The sequence below is a fragment of the Papaver somniferum genome, unplaced genomic scaffold (genome assembly GCF_003573695.1).
Source record: "Papaver somniferum cultivar HN1 unplaced genomic scaffold, ASM357369v1 unplaced-scaffold_133, whole genome shotgun sequence".
Classification (NCBI taxonomy): Eukaryota; Viridiplantae; Streptophyta; class Magnoliopsida; order Ranunculales; family Papaveraceae; genus Papaver; species Papaver somniferum.
Window position 1 is genome coordinate 13,887,931 of NW_020622492.1, and position 17,106 is coordinate 13,905,036.

Here is a 17,106-nt window from a genome sequence, read left to right on the forward strand (position 1 = left end):
AAAATTGGAATGTACAAGTTGTGAACACAAACGACTTCATCAGAAGACGATTGTTATCTCTGTAAGTTTGAGGTTTTATCCTCTTTTATGAAGAAAAAAAATCTCATTTTACATGCTACTCTTTAAAAATGATCGTCCCGTTTTGTGTAGCATCCATGCCGCTGAGTTGTTTGCAGTGTGAAAGGCCTAAAGCAAGCAACGACACAACGGCCCGGGTCATACTCTAATATAATTACAAGAAAATATCACTACAATCTCTAATCACATCATGCTACTTGTATTCAAGGATTATCACTTTTACGTATGGAAAATCCTAAATTAGCTAGAGATATGGATCATGGATGTGAGTTCAATCAATTTTAGACTTAACTAAACAAACATTCGAATCATATTGCAATACATCAATCACACAATAGTTATAAATGGTAGAAAGTGAACGATAATTATGAGAGGAAGCTATCACGCAACCCTAGAAAAGTAATAGAAGTTTCAAATAGAGAGGTGGCTAGCTATAAAGGGAACTCTTGTCTTTTATATGTTTCTCCCAAAAGAATACCCTTTCCAAAAGTAGGTTAAGCCGTGAAATCTTCATTCTAGCCGAAAGTGTGCCATGGCCCATGAGTCAAAATATCTCTTCTGGAGATTCTGGGTCAAAAGTGTCGTTGGAAAGTAGCAGTATAGTCCTCGTCGGTCGCCTGAGGTTCTGTCGCCGGCTCCCGAGTCAAGCAACGGTCAGCTGTCAAAGTTAACGGCAAAATGACAGTCAAGTGGGAGAGTCAGCTACAGAGTCAGCTGATCTAAATCGACTGACTGATCTGAGTCATTCTAAAACACTGAGTTAACTCGCCTGAGGCAGAGTTCTGTTTATTTCTCCATCGATTCCAAGCCTGCTTCACGCTTACTTCCTTGCACAATTAAGTTCATGCAAATAGAAAATATTGAGTGAACTTAGCTATCATCTAACATAAAAGAAAAAAAAAACAATGCACAAAAACAAAAGGTTAAGCGGAGGTCGTAGGCCCCGGTAATACCTAGTTTATTATATATATGTATTGCTTATTTAGTAAGACTTGTCCTTTTCTTTCACATTTATAGTATTTATAATGAAAACCTCACTTGTTCTCATAGATTAAGCTCTTAACTCTCGTCACAAGAGGAGTAAAATATTTTGAGAATCGCACTATTGATCTCTCCATGATTAAGTTTTGTGAATATATTGCTCAGGACTCCGTAAGATGTTCTTTAGGAATCGGCTTTTATCCTTGATTGCGTAATTGCCAGGGAATAAGTTCGAGAACTTTAATCTGTACGTTAGTACATGGCTAGGACAGATATAATTCTGATGTTCAGTCATATTGCATAAAATGTCATGTATTTTAGTGCCTCCAACATTAAGATCGTTATTTTCGACTGTTTTGTTAGTAACTGGCGAGAAGAAAAAAAATATATTGAGATACAAATCTACTTGGTTCATAATTTGTGAGTAAATTTGTTAATGTCCAAAAACAACCTTCATTTAAAAAACCTTCGCTTGTGATTAGAAAAAGATCGCTCATGTTATTTTTTCGAAAATGAGGTGAAAAATTTGGCAACACAAAACAACAAATCTGATGTAAAACCATAAAACAGCTTTCCACTGATAGTAAGTTTTTGACGTGGATTCAAACGTAAAAACAATGATTCAAGCAAAAAAAAAAAAAAAAAAAAAAACACCGATGGGAACAGTCTGCACCTAGAAAAAAACAATAAACAAATGAAAAATCAAAATGTCAATGTATTACTGATTTTTTTTTATATCACATCAACCAACAATTTTAGAGCTTTTTGTAGATCTTGAATTTGCAAGAAACATTACATTATAGAAAAAGGAAGGAAAAGTAGGACTACCATTCAATGGGGATTTTCCTGATTTATATCCTTACATCCAACGTTTCCACTAAAATTTTGATACACAAACAACAATAACAACATTTCTGCTACATCGGAACACACGTCTTTTCTCTCTACTGTCAGGCAAACAAATTCGTAATCAAAAAGGAAAATGACTATTCTGCCTTATAAAATATGGAACAAAAAAAGTAAAAAAGAAAAAACTCACTTTCTTCTATTGAAAAAGAATGGGCAAAAATTAATGCCTCGCAATATACAGATGGTGAACTCCTACACTGCACCATCGAAGTGAACAAAATAAGAAGGAATCTTTCTGATAAAGACATCCCCTAACTCTGATCATAGAAGTTTGCTGGTTCGCCGCTTAGTTGGACCTCCTGGGAAGAGCTTCATTATCCAACCTAAAACTCTTTCTACCACCTAGTTTCGCAACGAAATCAAGGAAGATAAGCGACAACTACGTAACACAGTGTGACAAATGATTCAATAAAAGCAGCCAAGTCTAAGCATCTGCTGGGGATTTAGATTCCATGCAACCGACTTAAATCTATTGAGCCAACAGATCAATTTTCCAATTCGAAGCTATATATGGAACAGCAGCACAGACATCCCCAAATTTTGTTGACATATGGTTATTGAAATCTACAGATCTGAATTAACTAACGCTGTCACTGTTAGTAACAAAAACATGCTATGTGGTTGGTGAGGATGTATATTGTGTTGGTAGGGAGCTAGATGTAACATGTAACACACATCTACGGGGTATGTGACAGGGGTGGTGGTGTGTGTGTGTGTGTTGGGGACTTCCTCCAAAGGGGCTTCAAATGATCCTTAAAAATAAAAAATAATAATACCTCATCTCCTTCGTCCGTGTATGTTGTACCATCATTCATTGTCAGTAGATCTGGTTGTCTTGCCTGAAGATTTTCACTGGCCATACTTTGCGCAGTCAAGAGCTCCAACCGCTGGGTTTGAGCCTCCAGTTTGCGGGATAATTCCCTATTCAGTTCCTTTAACAATAAATGACAAAACAGACAAGAGTGACAGATATTGGTGAATTTGTAACCAAAGATATGTATGAGAAATTAAAAATGATAGATCCAAGTTTTACAGAGCAATCTCTGACGTGCCATTGATAGTTTCCATCCACAGGCATTAATTCTTGACTAATAGAATTGCTACTGCGTACTCTACAAAAGTCCGCAATTAGAACTTAGATGTTACCTTCAGAGTTGAACCATTAGATGATTCTGAAACCAAGGCCCTGGTTAACTCTTCTTTCTCCAATACTAACTGCAATCATTTGAAGTTTTCTAATTAGTGCATGTAAACAAATTTCATGTAGTTGATAAGGTATACGGCCATCATTTAGCTAACTTTTTGTATAATATCTTCCAGTGAAATGCAAATTTGATCTCCAGAAGGATAAAGCAAAATCAAAGACCTAAATAATATAACAAAAAATTACGCTACCTCCAAAATCAAGGCATTGATGTTTCCAATCATGTATAATTGATCGGGTGGAATAGCTGCAGATGAGACTGACGGATGGAATTGGCTATTCTCAGGCAGTTGGATGGCAGAGCTACTACCGGGGAGAGGAAAAGCAGCTTCTTGCATTTCAGGATCAAACGTGCTTGACATAATTTCCCCACCACTTACTTCTGTATAAACGACAATGGAATCATAAGCACCTAAAGAAAAACTGTGAAATTCCTGCCACAGTTGTCATACAACAGTGATAGACTGCCATAAGAGAAATGGCATTAATCTGAAAGCTTGTCAACAGCTAATGCTCTCTGGTTATAGATGGATTTACATGAACTCAGGACACAGCACAAAATCATTGACCTACCTAAGTCTTGTGTAGAAGTCGACATATCTTTGACAGAAGGAGTTTGGACGTCAAATGATTTTTCACCTCCAGATGCATTCCGTAGCTTCGATTGCAATACCTTTTTCTCTGCATTTAGATAGCACGCGCAGACATTATTATTGATAAACTAATAAAGCAGACTGAGATACACAATTAAAATACTAAAAATAGACATGGTAACTAAAAATCCCAATTACATTATAGTCCCAACTTATAAGAGTTAACAACCTTAGAAAATACAAACATTGATGAACACATCAAAAGTTCCTGTTAACAATTTATATGCCTTGGCCGATGTCACTGTAGTACAGAGGTAAAGTCATTAGGGGATGATACCAGTGACCTGAGTTCATAACTCGTCAGCACTATATTCTTTACCGATCAAAAAAAAACGATTTACATGCCTTAACACATGATGATAGGCATGAATCTAAGTGCCTGCTGTGTTGGATTGAGACACAGTTAGATGACCAAACATGGTGTTCTACCATACAAGGAATGAGCACATGGTACGTAAAGAATCAGAGGAAAGGTGATAAATACAATTCAGCAAAATGAGCATATAGTACGTAAGTGTACCTTCTTGCATAGCATTAATAGTGAGTTGCAAGTCTTGACGCTCTTTCTCCAGTATAGACACTTTCCTCCTGTATCAATTGAATTGCAGGTCCAGTCACATAGTTTAATATGATAGCTAATTATATAGAGAAAGAATACATGGAACCCAAAACTTCCTGGTAATTTTGATGTGAAGATTATTCTACATGCATCCGTAATTTACAACTTCAAAAATCACAAACGAGGTAAAATTGTCCTCGAGACTATGAGAAAGAAAATAAAAGGAGCCAAATTGCTAATCCGTGCAAAGAACATCACTAACATACTAAATTGCTCATCAATGTAGATTGTTAACCTACTTGTATGAAGTAATTTCATCATTTGAATTCTCCAATTGCCTCTCCAACTTTAGCTCACTTGATCTCAGTCTGAGTGCCTACAATAAATATGTTCCGTTAATTCCTAAAGAAAATTCTGGACGCTAACGGAATACATTTATGCGTATTGAAGAGAGGGTAAGGATGCAATAATAGTTACTGTACATAAAAATGAAGAAATATAAGCTACAAAAGTGTACATGAATAATCATTTGCAAAACAATAAACATTAACAGTAACCAACAATCTCCCAACCCATTCTCTGAAAACGCACAGAAATCATAATTCAAAATAATTTTATTTTTTGAAACATCTTAATTTAACATGATCAATAGAATTAACTCTAACAAAGAACTAAATAAAGTGCATGAATATCTCGTTGTACTTGTATGATGTATTAAGGTCTAGATTAGGCATGACAACAGCAAACAGCATAACCAAAAAGCTAATACCTTTTCTTCTAACTCAATGACTTCTGAAGTCAATATTTGTGCTCGTTCATCAGCTGCAGTACATTCCAGTTGTGCATTAACATACTCCATTTTGATGGACTCAATTTCAAGCTGTTAATCCAGAATAGGTCAACATGGAAGTTTAATTTAATTTGGATTGTATTGTATAAATCGAACAAAACAAATACATGTACAAACATGTTGTCAAGTGCCAGTCAACACTAACACATGTCTGTATCCAGAATAACAAGTTAACAACTACGCAAGTGCAGATTAGCTTAAAAGATTGCAGTCTACTAACCAGCTGAGCTCTGATTTCCTCCTGTAATCTTTCCATATCTAATCTTAGTTGGTTAACTAATGCTCCCTGATAAATAACCAATTACAAAATGAATAAACCAAGGAACAAATGCCAAAAACTAAAACCCATAATAAACTACTGCTGAAGATCATAATGAATCTAAATCGGGCCACTTAACCATGTTGTTTCGTCAGATGCATTATTAATTCAGCCAAGAAAGAACCATGTAAAGCTAGAGCTATAGTACAGCTTAATTTAATCAACAACATAGTTTCCATAAAAGCAAATCTGCTAACAGACAATGATGTAGGACATCTAGACCAGTCACCGCCGTTTGACATGAGAGTCAAACCTCTTTCTATTTCTAGTGTTGTTTCTTAATTTTCCCTATTCTAGAACTTATTGGTTTCCTAGTTTAGCTTGATTTCCCTTTTCTAGTTATTTCCTCTTCTAGTTATAATACTTTTAGGAAATAGTGAAGCCTATATAAGAAGGCTTACACATTCAACATTATTCTCTTATTTGATTTATCAAAGATATTTTATTTAGTTATTATTGTTCTCTAGTTTTCTTATAGCTTTTGTGAATCTATTGATTTTACACTAATTTTCATTATCTTTTGGATCTTTGATCCAAGTTATACGCTTCCGCTACTTTAAGTGGTACCAGAGCCTCGATTGACAGCCTCCACTAACATGGGTGATAAGAAGATTGAAGAATTGAGGACTAGTTTGAAGAAGGACCTAGAAACTGATATGCAGGCAATGGCAATCTGTATTGAAACGAAGTTAACCACAGTGATAGATAAACGTTTCGAAGATTTCACAGAAAAAATCGAAAATTTGTTGTCTACTAAGTTCATGGGAGAAGAAGAAAGAAGATACTTGGACAAAAACCTAAAACCGTCCCACCACCAAACTTCCACCCCTCCTGAAACCACCATGCAAACCACTCCAATCACTTCCCAACCTTCTTACAGCCATGATACTTCCCATATCATTATACAATAATTCAACATTATTTCTCCTATTTGATTTATCAAAGATATTTTATTTAGTTATTATTGTTCTCTAGTTTACTTATAGCTTTTGTGAATCTATTGATATTACACTAGTTTTCATTATCTTTTGGATCTTTGATCCAAGTTATACGCTTCCGCTACGTTAGACAAGCGAAGAACTCAAGTAACTATAACAAACCTGCTGGTTATAGCTATCTGTGAGAGACGAATTTTCCGCAGCCAATGATTCTGATAAAGATCTTGAAGCATCAAGAGATCGCTGCATTGAGAACTTTTCTTGAGTCAAGTCTTCAATATGCTGCAAAAAAGGCTAGGTCAGATTTCTCGAGTAAGATTTAGTAAATTTCACCACACAAACGAACATAGTCCATTTCGAATGGAAGACGCATAAGAATAATATTGACAGATAAGTGCAAGATTTGAACCTGTTCTAGAGCAGCAAAGTTCTCATCATGCTTTGGTAAAAAAGATTCTTGCTTTCTCTCCGCATTATTTTCCTTTGTACTCTGCCTCAGTGTTTCCCCGTCATTACCAATAGAAACTGAAAGATTAAGAACAGGCTCCGAAGCACCAAATAGATCTGATTTCAGACTGTCAAAATTTCCAACAGTACTGGAAAAAGGCCGCCGAGAAGCAGATGAAACTTGAGTCTGATTTTTAGCTTTAGAAGCTATGAGAAATGGTTCAGATTTTTCTTGGTCAGTACAAGACATGTGTGACTCTGAAGGGACTGTATTTACATTAAGCGAGCCTAGAAAAGATGGACGAGATTGCCGATTTCCAGCAATGGAAGCTGTATCGATGGAGGGTAATTCTGATGACAGCCAAGGTGCATTATCTGTGCCCTGCTGATGATTAATAGAATTATTAAACTTCCTTCTTTCCTCAAGAAAACTAGCACCATTAAAATCCGAACCACCATGTTTGTTCTTGAAATCAAGAACCGACTCTGTTAAGTTGGTAGATGGATGTATAGGATCTAGCATACAGTCCACAACAACCAGAAAGAAAGAGTCAGTTCTATACAAAAGAAAAAATAACAAGGCCTAACACTCATGAAGCTTTTCCCAGTACAGAATTGATGAATATGGAAAGACAATATTACCTTCATATTGACTGCCACTCGTTGACAAAGTACCAAATCCAACATCATCAGCCAACTTATCAGATTGAAAATCTGCATTAAAAACATGAGATGTTTCTGGCGCTTTGGCTGAAAATTCCTTTGAATCTTGTCTTAAATGACCATCAAATCTGGAGTAATAATCGGATTGGGAGTTTGTATCAGTCACCCCTGTTAGATAGAATGGTTTAGGAGTAGCAGGCTGGTCTATTGTGGCCTCATATGTTGGTTCTCGAGTTCCTGCACTGTTAATGTTATGGTTCATATCTTCCCGTAGACCAGCATAATTAACAGATTGTGACTCAGGAAGCCTTGACCGATCATACCATCTCGAATCCTGATCAGCTGCATGTTTCTGAAATGGACCGGCATATAATAATACATCATGTGTTTTGTTAGAGATGGGGGCGCTATCATGAGTTACACTAGAGGAACCCAGTTCAGTAGTCTGGGATGAATCATATGCTTTAGTGTCATCGCGAACGACTGCCGAAGGAGGAGATTCTTCGTATGAAACACCATTTCTTTCCGATGGACCAGCTCCATCTGAATCAGGAATTTGTAGAGCCTTTTTGTCTTCTGATTGACTAACATCAGCAGCAGGCTGCGTCTGGCCAATTGGTGCAACCTTTTTGCCGATTCGCCTTTCTGCTTTTTTCTTACGAAACTCTTCGAGCTGAAAAAATAGACATATTTTATTGTAAATAGCTCCTAATATTGCAATAATCATAAGTCAACAGTAACCGCATAAAATGCTATATGATATATCTGAAGCGCCAATATAGTACAAGTATTCACTCAATCAACCTGAGTAATCAATCTTATACAAACTTCCAGTTCGGAGAGGTGGCGGATAAATTAAACTCATTTGATTCGCCGTAGAATGGTCCTATTTTGTCACAGTAATTCATAATAATTTCAAGAAACTATTGACACTGATTCAAATATTATTCCTAGCTCTGTCATGCACCAAGTGCAATATCTCTGTCCTTTCCTTCCCTGCCTCGAGAAATATTTTTTCTGCACATTTAAGGTTTTCAGTAGACCTGAGATTTTTAAACTTCTAATACTTTCATCTACAAACTTCTTGTGTAGACCATTCTATTTAGTTTGTGGAATTCCATATCCACTCTAGCATATATATGACCGTCATGGCAATGGTATAAAATTTATTTTAGTGAAACAGTTCCGTTCTAGTTGAAAACTAGAGGTTACCTAAAAAGTTGAATCAGTAAACAACTACAGCACTAGCCTAAACCTAAGAAATAGAACAAAATTTAGCTCAGGATCCAACCTTCTGACAAATTATAGATTATTACAAACAATAGAAGAATATATATGTGCATTTCATAATTCCAAATGAACTAAATCAATACCTTGCGCTTTCCAGCTTCAAGATCTTGTTTACGCGAAACCTGTGCCGACGACATTAGAAAAACAAAATCTCAAATTCTGACAAACTTGTCTTCAACAAATTCTTCCACAAACAACAAAGTAGAAACCCTAAAAGAATAATTCTCAATCTTCACCACTCCAACAATCACCTATCATCATCATCAAATCAACTTCCCAATAAATAAAAAACGTGTCCACACATAAAACTCTGCAAATTTGATCACAAACTCAAATTCTATAAATATCCTGAATTTATCAAATCTAGGATATTATTGAATCACATTATACGAATTCTGTATTAGATTAATTGAATCCAAATTCAAGATTGATATTTTGTAGGGTTCTGAAACGCGCCTGCCTGATAAATCCGATCTGACACTGAGAATAGAGAGATTTGGGAAGTTTTATTACCATGCAAGTGGAAGATCTCTCTTTCTCTGTTTCTTCTTTTATCTGAGAAATTTTATAATATAAACATTAATGGCAGAATCAAAGCCCCTGTTCTTTTTTTTTATTTTTTATTTTCTTTTTTTTTCTTTTTTTGTTTTTTTTATTTTTTTTTATTTTTTATTTTCTTTTGAAGGAAACAGTTCTTTTATTATATTAATCCTCAAATAAATTGAGGCGTCGCATAATACAATAAGGTGGCTCAGAATGATCCCACCATCTGTTTACAAAGTTTGTGATTGCAAATTGACCCAAGTCATGAGCAATTGAATCTGCATCTCTAGGAACAGCTTTAAAAGAAATATTACTGAAATCCTTGATGCGATCTTGAATTGATAGGATTGTTGAACGGATACTCCAACGAATATCGTTCGAGTTTCCTATTATAGCTTTAGGAATGTCTTCAGCATCCCCTTCTACAATAATGTCTGTCAGATGAAACTATATCTAATTGTTAGTTGAGACTATATCTAATTGTTATTTTACAAATGGAATTTTTACAACATAAAATTGCTTTTTTTTTGGTACTTTTTCGGGTGCGTTTTAGGTATGTATAATTCACTATCACAGTCGGATTCTCTTTGAAGAAAATCCAGAATCGGATGAAGTAGAAAGGGCCTGAAACAGAAGTAGCCCGAAATCTACAGTTGACATGCTCAATAAACCCAGGATCCAAGTTATGGGTGTTGGTGAAAAATATTTAGGTATTCTTTTACTAATGCATCGTTGTTGTTTTTTAAGAAAAACTTAGGCAAGGCCTAAGAAGCGGGGTACATAGTAGTAGAAGTGGTGTCATTGACCAAACCAATGTCCGACCCACTGTTAAGATTCTTACAATCAAGAGCAATGTGTAACGTTTGCAAGTTTTGTAGTCTGTGAATAAGCTTCAGACTCGTTAAGACAAAAGTTACAGGCTGAATTTTTAAATAAGTGTCTTCATGCATATGTTGCCTTTCCCTGTAATAGTTGCGGTGGAATCTTCCTTTAATTGCTTGAATGTTGAGAGTGTGGAACCGGTCTAGAATTTCATTGGACTCAGCTTGTATTTCGATGTTCATGTGTTGCTTTTCCTCAGCCCAGTTGAAAGCTAATTCTGCTCCACCTGTGGCTCTTTCATCTCCCAGTTGACCTGAGTGTCCTCTGCTATCAAAGTAGCTTCCTGCAAAATCTAAGATAGTTAGTGCAGAGAAAAATTGTAGGCTGTCAGGATCCTGTATTGTGCATATTTTGATTATGTAGCCATAATCCTGATTTTGCTGAGGATTCCAAGTTTGGATCCTAGGAGTAGCTCTTTGAATATCCATGTCAGTATCTTGCCCATGAGTGATGTTTAGGACATGAGAGCTTAAGTTATGAATTATGTTATAATCACAGAGGTGTCGCTGAATACTAAGAGATGTTCTCTTAGAGTTGGGTGTTATATTCTGGAAGACTAGATCACATCTAGCCTTCCAAATGAACCAACAAGTAGTTGCACAGATGTTAGTGTTACCAATGTTGTTGGTAGAGTGAAACCAAGTGTTGAACCAGTCCATGAAATTTGTGGTGTGGTCAAACAAACCAAGGTTTTCTCCAATCATATGATGCCAAACTTCAGTTGTTGCTGGGCAATTGAGAAACATGTGTGTCATAGTTTCCTCCCCACTGTTGCAATTTTTGCATAAAGGATCAATATAGTGGAGTATGCTTGCTGTTTTTGCATTACTGGGGAGAATTTCATGAGCACATTTCCAGAGAAATATTTTTATAGCAGGTGCTACTTCCAACTTCCATAGAGCTTCCCAATCTCTTGTAGTTGTGTCATTGTTGTATAAATTCTCTATCTTTGCCTTGTACAGGGCTTTGACAGAGAATTTTCATGTGTTGTTTAGATTCCAGTGTATGTTGTCATCCTCTTCAGAGTGTATTTCCAGATATGAAATAATTTGGGCAATAAATGGACTGAAAATCTGTTGAATGAGCTGAGAGTTCCATTCCCCATTAGCTGTCATAAGATGGGATAGCAGCTGAATATCTTGGGGGCAGGTAGCAGGCTTTATGAGTTTGTCAGTTGAGTTTGGGATCCATAAGTCCTCCCAGATTCTGATCTTGTTGCCATTTCCAATTTTCCAAGTTCAATGTTGTTGAATATTTTTAATGCCTTCAAGTACCCCTTTCCATATCCAAGAGTCACCATCCTTATCTTTGGTGTTCATATTTAGAACATTTCTTCCTAGTAAGTACTTTGCATCCATCAATTGAAACCATAAGGAATCCTTATCCTGCTCCAATCTCCATCCTATTTTTGTTATCATTGAGTTGTTAAAGAGTTCCATATTTATAAATCCTAGCCCTCCTAGCTCCTTTGGTTTGCAAATAGTTGCCCAAGCCTTAGGCTAATATCCTGTGGGATTTTCTAGATTTTCCCCCCAGAAGAAGTCCCTTTGTAGTTTGTTCATATCTTGGAAAGTTTGCTTAGGTATCCTAAAGCAGTTCATTTGGTAGATGTTGGATGTGGAGGTGACAGATTTGATTATGACTTCTCTTCCAGCAGGATTGAGAGAAGTATTTTTCCAGTTTGATAGCCTGACTTTCATCTTGTCTAATCCTGGTCTGAAGGATTAAATCTTGCTCCTATGGGTAAAGAGAGGAGAGCCCAAGTACTTGTCATCCAGAGGAAGAGCTTGAACTCCCATTATACTGCAAATGATGAGTACTTGTCATCCAGAGGAGAGCCCAAGTACTTGTCATCCAGAGGAAGAGCTTGGATCAGTATTCTTGCTGAAGAAATCTCTGTAATTGTTGAAATTGATGAGTTGACCAGAAGTATCACCAAAGATATTGAGAATATCCTTGAGATTTCGAGCTTCAGCTTTATTGGCTTTGCAGAAGACCATGCAATCATCAGCAAAGAGGAGATGGTTGATTGATGGAGCATCTTTGCATATTTTAATTCCAGAGATGCTACCCAGTTCTTCAGCATGAATGAGGGTTCCAGAAAGAGCTTCCATACAGAATAAAAATAAGTAAAGGGAGAGGGGATCTCCTTGTCTAAGCCCTCTAGAAGGGTTGAAGAAAGTATCTGGAGATCCATTGATTAGAACAGCTGCGAAGATGGTGGATATGCATTGCATGATTTTCTTACACCAATCATTGTTGAAACCAATATTTATAAGAATGATGTGTAGAAAATTCCAGTCAAATCTATCAAAGGCTTTGGCCATATCAATCTTGATTCTCATGCTTCCTCTGTCACCTTTGATACCTCTTTTAGATCTCATAGAATGAATGAGTTAATGAGCAATGGCTATATTGTCAGAAATTTGTCTTCCAGGTATGAATGCAGATTGATAAGGAGAAATGATCTTGTTTAGGTAAGGTTTCATTCTTTGAGCTAGGAGTTTGGATATGATTTTGTAGGTGGTATTGCATAGGCTTATAGGTCTGAAATGGCTTGGGCAGGTTGGGTTTTCAACCTTAGGTATCAGGGATATAAAAGTAGAATTCATTTCTTTGAGGAGATGTCCAGATAAGAAGAAATGCTGAACCATTTTGACTATGTCTTCTCCAACAATGTCCCAATTGGCTTGGAAGAAATTAGGTGGAAAGCCATTTGGACCTGGAGCTTTGTCTTTAGCCACGCTGAAGAGAATTTCCTTGACTTCATTGGGATCAGGGATTCTGTTTAAGGTGTCATTATCTGAGCTGGTTATAGTAGTGAGTATAAGATTGATAATTTCAGGGTTTATTACAGGTGTTTCAACAATGGCCATCATGGTGAAGTGGTTGGTGAAACTTCAGCTCTTGATAATCCTCAATCCAATTTCCTTTGTTGTCCTGAATTGTGTCTATTCTATTTCTTCTAGTTCTGCACTTGGCGGTTATATGAAAGTAACTTGTGTTCTTGTCTCCCAACTTGATGAACCGGTCCCTACTTTTTGTCTTCCAAAAGTGTTCTTCAATGTCTTGCCAATCTCTGAGGAGTTGCATTGCAGTCTTGAGGGCAGTACTTCTATCAGCTCTGAAGTAGTTTTCTTGTAACCAGAGAAGATGTTGCTTACTTTCCTCTATGTTGGTTTTGATGTTGCCATAGACTTCTTTGTTCCAGACTTTGAGCTTCATCTTGATGTCTTTGAGTTTTCTAGCAATGAGAAAGGCACTAGATCCAGATAGGTTTGTTTGCCAACATTCAGCAATGATATACTTACAATCCTTATGATCCAGCCAAGGACCGAAGAATTTGAAAGGTATTTTACCAGTATGCCAAGAAGGATTAGGATTAAGAAAGATTGGGTGATGGTCAGACCCAATAGCTAAAAGGTTAGAGATAGTGGAGTTTGGATATAAGAGTATCCAAAATTCAGTGGTTAATCCTCTATCCAATCTTTGTTCAGTGAGTGATGGGTCGCTCCTCTTATTAGACCAAGTGAAGGGACATCCCACAGTGCCCAAGTCATTCAAATCAAGATCAAGAATTTTGTTACTAAATATGTTAGCCTCAGCACTATCTAGTGGTTGAGTACTGTATTTTTCATTATCATGTAGAATGGAATTGAAATCACCAATAACCAACCAAGGAAGAGAGTTTTTAGTGGAAGTACTCTCTAACTTATTCCAAGACTCAATCTTATTCTTGGTTTCATAAGGACTGGCATAATAGCCTGTAAAAAGCCAAGATGGGCCACTTGTAGGCTTGATTATGACATTGATATGGTTTATAGAATAATCTAGAATCTCAACATCCAGATTATTTTTCCATATCAAAGCTAGGCCTCCAGCAGTACCACTAGCCCCTCCAGGATTGACATATCAGTAGTTCTGAAGATTTAACTGAAGCATAGTATTTTTGAGTTTTTCTTGTCTTCTGTTTTGTTTCAGAAATGAAGCATAAATCAGGGTTAAACTTAGTCAGCATGTCACTAAGGTACTTTTTTGCATGTTTTTTTCCTAGACCTTGGCAATTCCAAGCCATAGAGGAGAAGAATTGCCAGAAATATGAAACAGAAGGGTATTATGTAGAAGGCCTTCTAGCTAAGGGATCATAGTAAGGCAAATTGTTAACATAAAACATGTTATAATCATGGAAGTGGTAATTGCAACTTAGATTAAGGGCAGAGTAGATAGCAGCATATACCTCAGAGTTTGATGAAGAATTTCCAGATTCACCATTAGCCAATTGGAGGATGCTTGAGTCCAGGGGTTCTGCATAGTAATCATCATGGTCCTTGAATCTTTTGATGTTGTCTATTGTGTTTGTGTTCATGGGTTCCTCTGCAGTGGTTGTTTGTTTTCTCTTTGGATCATTTTTTTTTTGTGACAGGGTCAGTGGGGGTATTGGTTTCAACAAAAACGTGACTTTTCTTTTTAGCATACCAAGCTTTCGTTTTGTTAATGGCTGAAACAACTTTCATCATTTCCTAATTTGTGCAAGGGTTGGTAAAGAGTTGAATCGAAATGGATTAGGTGGGGGTAGAGGTGGGAAGATACCAGTTGGATCAAAGGCCTGGGTGGTGGTGCTATTTCCAGATGGGGAGTGTTTGGCTCTAGCTGTGGTATTCAATTTTGGTTGATTCTTCTTGTATCTATTTGTGATTTTCTTAGATAACTCAAGTTTCATGTTTCTTATTTGGCAGGCTAACACATCTGGGTGAGGTGAATTTGGTTCAGCCACATTAGAATCTCCAAATACTACATGCTTGGAAGATGTATAAGCCATATCAGTAATAGCCTTTTCTAGTTCCCGCTGCTTAGCATTTCTCATTTTAATTTCAAAATCTGCTGCAGCATCAGCATCAGAGTAAGTCCTGTGGATAACTTTTCTTCCATCCTGAACAGCTTTTTGGTGGGCAGTTTTAGGTGGAGGTAAGGGTTGGGGTGTTGGGGGGTTATTGTAGTGAGATTGAGATGGAGTAGGAGGTATAGGGAAAGGGGGGGATGGGTGATCCAAAACTCTACAGACCTTGCAGAACTTTATGCCGTTAAGGGAAAAAGCAAACTCCAACCAGTGGGAGATAGTTGGTGTTTCATAAGCTTCGATTCCAAACTTGAGTGGTCTGGTAACATCAATAGTGAGCTTAACTTCTATACTTTTTTCAAATCTATCTCTCCCATATGCTTTTTTAGCAGTTTGGTAGACTCCAACAGGTTTGAGAATGTTCTGAATATCAGGTATGATGTGAGTTGGGATTCTTTTGATAAGAAGCCAAAGCATAACTTGGGAGAACTGCTCTTCGTGGATTAAATCAGGACCTCCTACTGGGACTTCAACCAATACCATTAGATTATCAAAGACTCCTCTTGTTCCTCCATTTCTAAGAGTTGAGTAGTCATCTTCATGAGTGAGTCTAAGAACATAGTAATTTCTTCTTCTATTCTATATATCCAGTTCAACTCTGCTGTTAAATTCCCAGTAGTTTTTGATGAAGTTACTTACTCTAGATGTTTGGATATATTGCTGCAGAGTTTCCCAATGAAACACTATTTCCAATCTAAAGGTTGTTTGGTTCTGACATTTTTCAGGGTTTATGAAGACTTTAGGAAAGAGATCCTCGGGCATTATGAGAGCTTTGTTCATCTTGGTGACAAGATTTTCAATGGATGGGGTGGAAGAGTTTGAAGAGGAAGCCATTAAAGAAAATTTTTTGTAAAGGTAAAATTGAGTACTTATGTAAGATTGAATACTCAAGTAGTGGTATTGGCCACAGTGTTTATTGGTGAGATGGTACCAGTATTGAGGAGAGAGGGAGGCAATACAGGCTTTAATTTGAAAATGTTTCACGGGTTGGTAGCGTAATGAGCAGTTGGTTTCCCATTTTTGGATCTTTCTGGATATCTTGGAAGTGTGCAAATAGGTAGGATCTGAAGGTTGTTGAAAATTTTGGTCAAGGGTTTGGAATGGGGGGTAGCCAGTGTGTATGTCAGGTTCCCTTTACAGGTTTTGTTGTTTCTGGTGTATGCGCAAGTGCCAATAGTTGATGGTGATGGCTAATGGGATCTGACAAGTATTCCTGCACAGAGAGAAATAAATATTGTTGGATAAGCAGTTAGCATATTTACCTTGGTTCAGTCTTGGGATTTTTTGGTAAGTATTTGTTGCTGCAGTAAAACAATAGAGAGTAGTGTTTGATGTGGTAGACGAAGTCTGTCTGTTTATACTGGGCTTGAGTCTTTCGGAAACAACAGCTCTCTGTAAGCCCATTGTGGATTGGGCTGCGCTTTTTCGGGCTAGGTAATGATGTAATTTTGTAGTGGTAAATAAAGTATCGTTCGCTCGGACTTGTTGAGATTGATTTCAGACTTATAAATAAGAAATATATACAAGAGTGACACAATATTGGGAGGTACTGGGACTTAGGATTTCACCACTAATCACATTCAATTGGTTCATATAATGATTCATAACAATTCTAACTCTTTTGTTGACTCTTTTCTTTGCCAAAAGTAGATTTTGTAAAATATTAATTGTAGATCACAAGCATGATGCATCAAAAGCTCTAAGTCTAAGCATACATCATCAAACGAAGTCACAAATAATTAATAAAAATCATACATCGATTAAAAACAATGCAAAAGTCATAAAGAATCGATTATAGTTACCAATCAATTGTGAAACATCGCTTCCTCCATTGTCCCAGTGATGGGGTTTAGCTCCTCATGTCAAGAACATGCTCAAAATAATATTTCATGG

General features: G+C 36.8%; 3 protein-coding genes across 3 annotated transcripts; all 3 read right to left on the reverse strand.

Annotated features, from left to right (window-relative positions):
- Positions 1 to 1,859: 1,859 nt before the first annotated feature.
- LOC113333663 (protein BLISTER-like) lies at positions 1,860 to 9,539 on the reverse strand. The gene is made up of 13 exons (XM_026580085.1): positions 8,975 to 9,539; positions 7,581 to 8,274; positions 6,901 to 7,454; positions 6,654 to 6,773; positions 5,455 to 5,520; positions 5,154 to 5,264; positions 4,684 to 4,760; positions 4,346 to 4,413; positions 3,746 to 3,853; positions 3,364 to 3,554; positions 3,115 to 3,183; positions 2,745 to 2,900; positions 1,860 to 2,310 (listed from the first exon to the last, which is right to left on the reverse strand). The coding sequence occupies exons 1-13, from the start codon at positions 9,026 to 9,028 to the stop codon at positions 2,230 to 2,232; spliced, it is 2,349 nt and encodes a 782-aa protein (XP_026435870.1). The 5' UTR covers positions 9,029 to 9,539; the 3' UTR covers positions 1,860 to 2,229.
- A 2,627-nt stretch (positions 9,540 to 12,166) lies between these two features.
- LOC113333628 lies at positions 12,167 to 12,700 on the reverse strand. The gene has a single exon (XM_026580053.1). It carries the CDS (start codon positions 12,698 to 12,700, stop codon positions 12,167 to 12,169), a length of 534 nt encoding a protein of 177 aa, XP_026435838.1.
- Positions 12,701 to 13,178: 478 nt separating this feature from the next.
- Positions 13,179 to 14,682, reverse strand: LOC113333629. Its single transcript, XM_026580054.1, has 3 exons — positions 14,554 to 14,682; positions 14,373 to 14,450; positions 13,179 to 14,111 (listed from the first exon to the last, which is right to left on the reverse strand). Exons 1-3 carry the CDS (start codon positions 14,680 to 14,682, stop codon positions 13,179 to 13,181), a joined length of 1,140 nt encoding a protein of 379 aa, XP_026435839.1.
- Between the last annotated feature and the right edge of the window lie 2,424 nt (positions 14,683 to 17,106).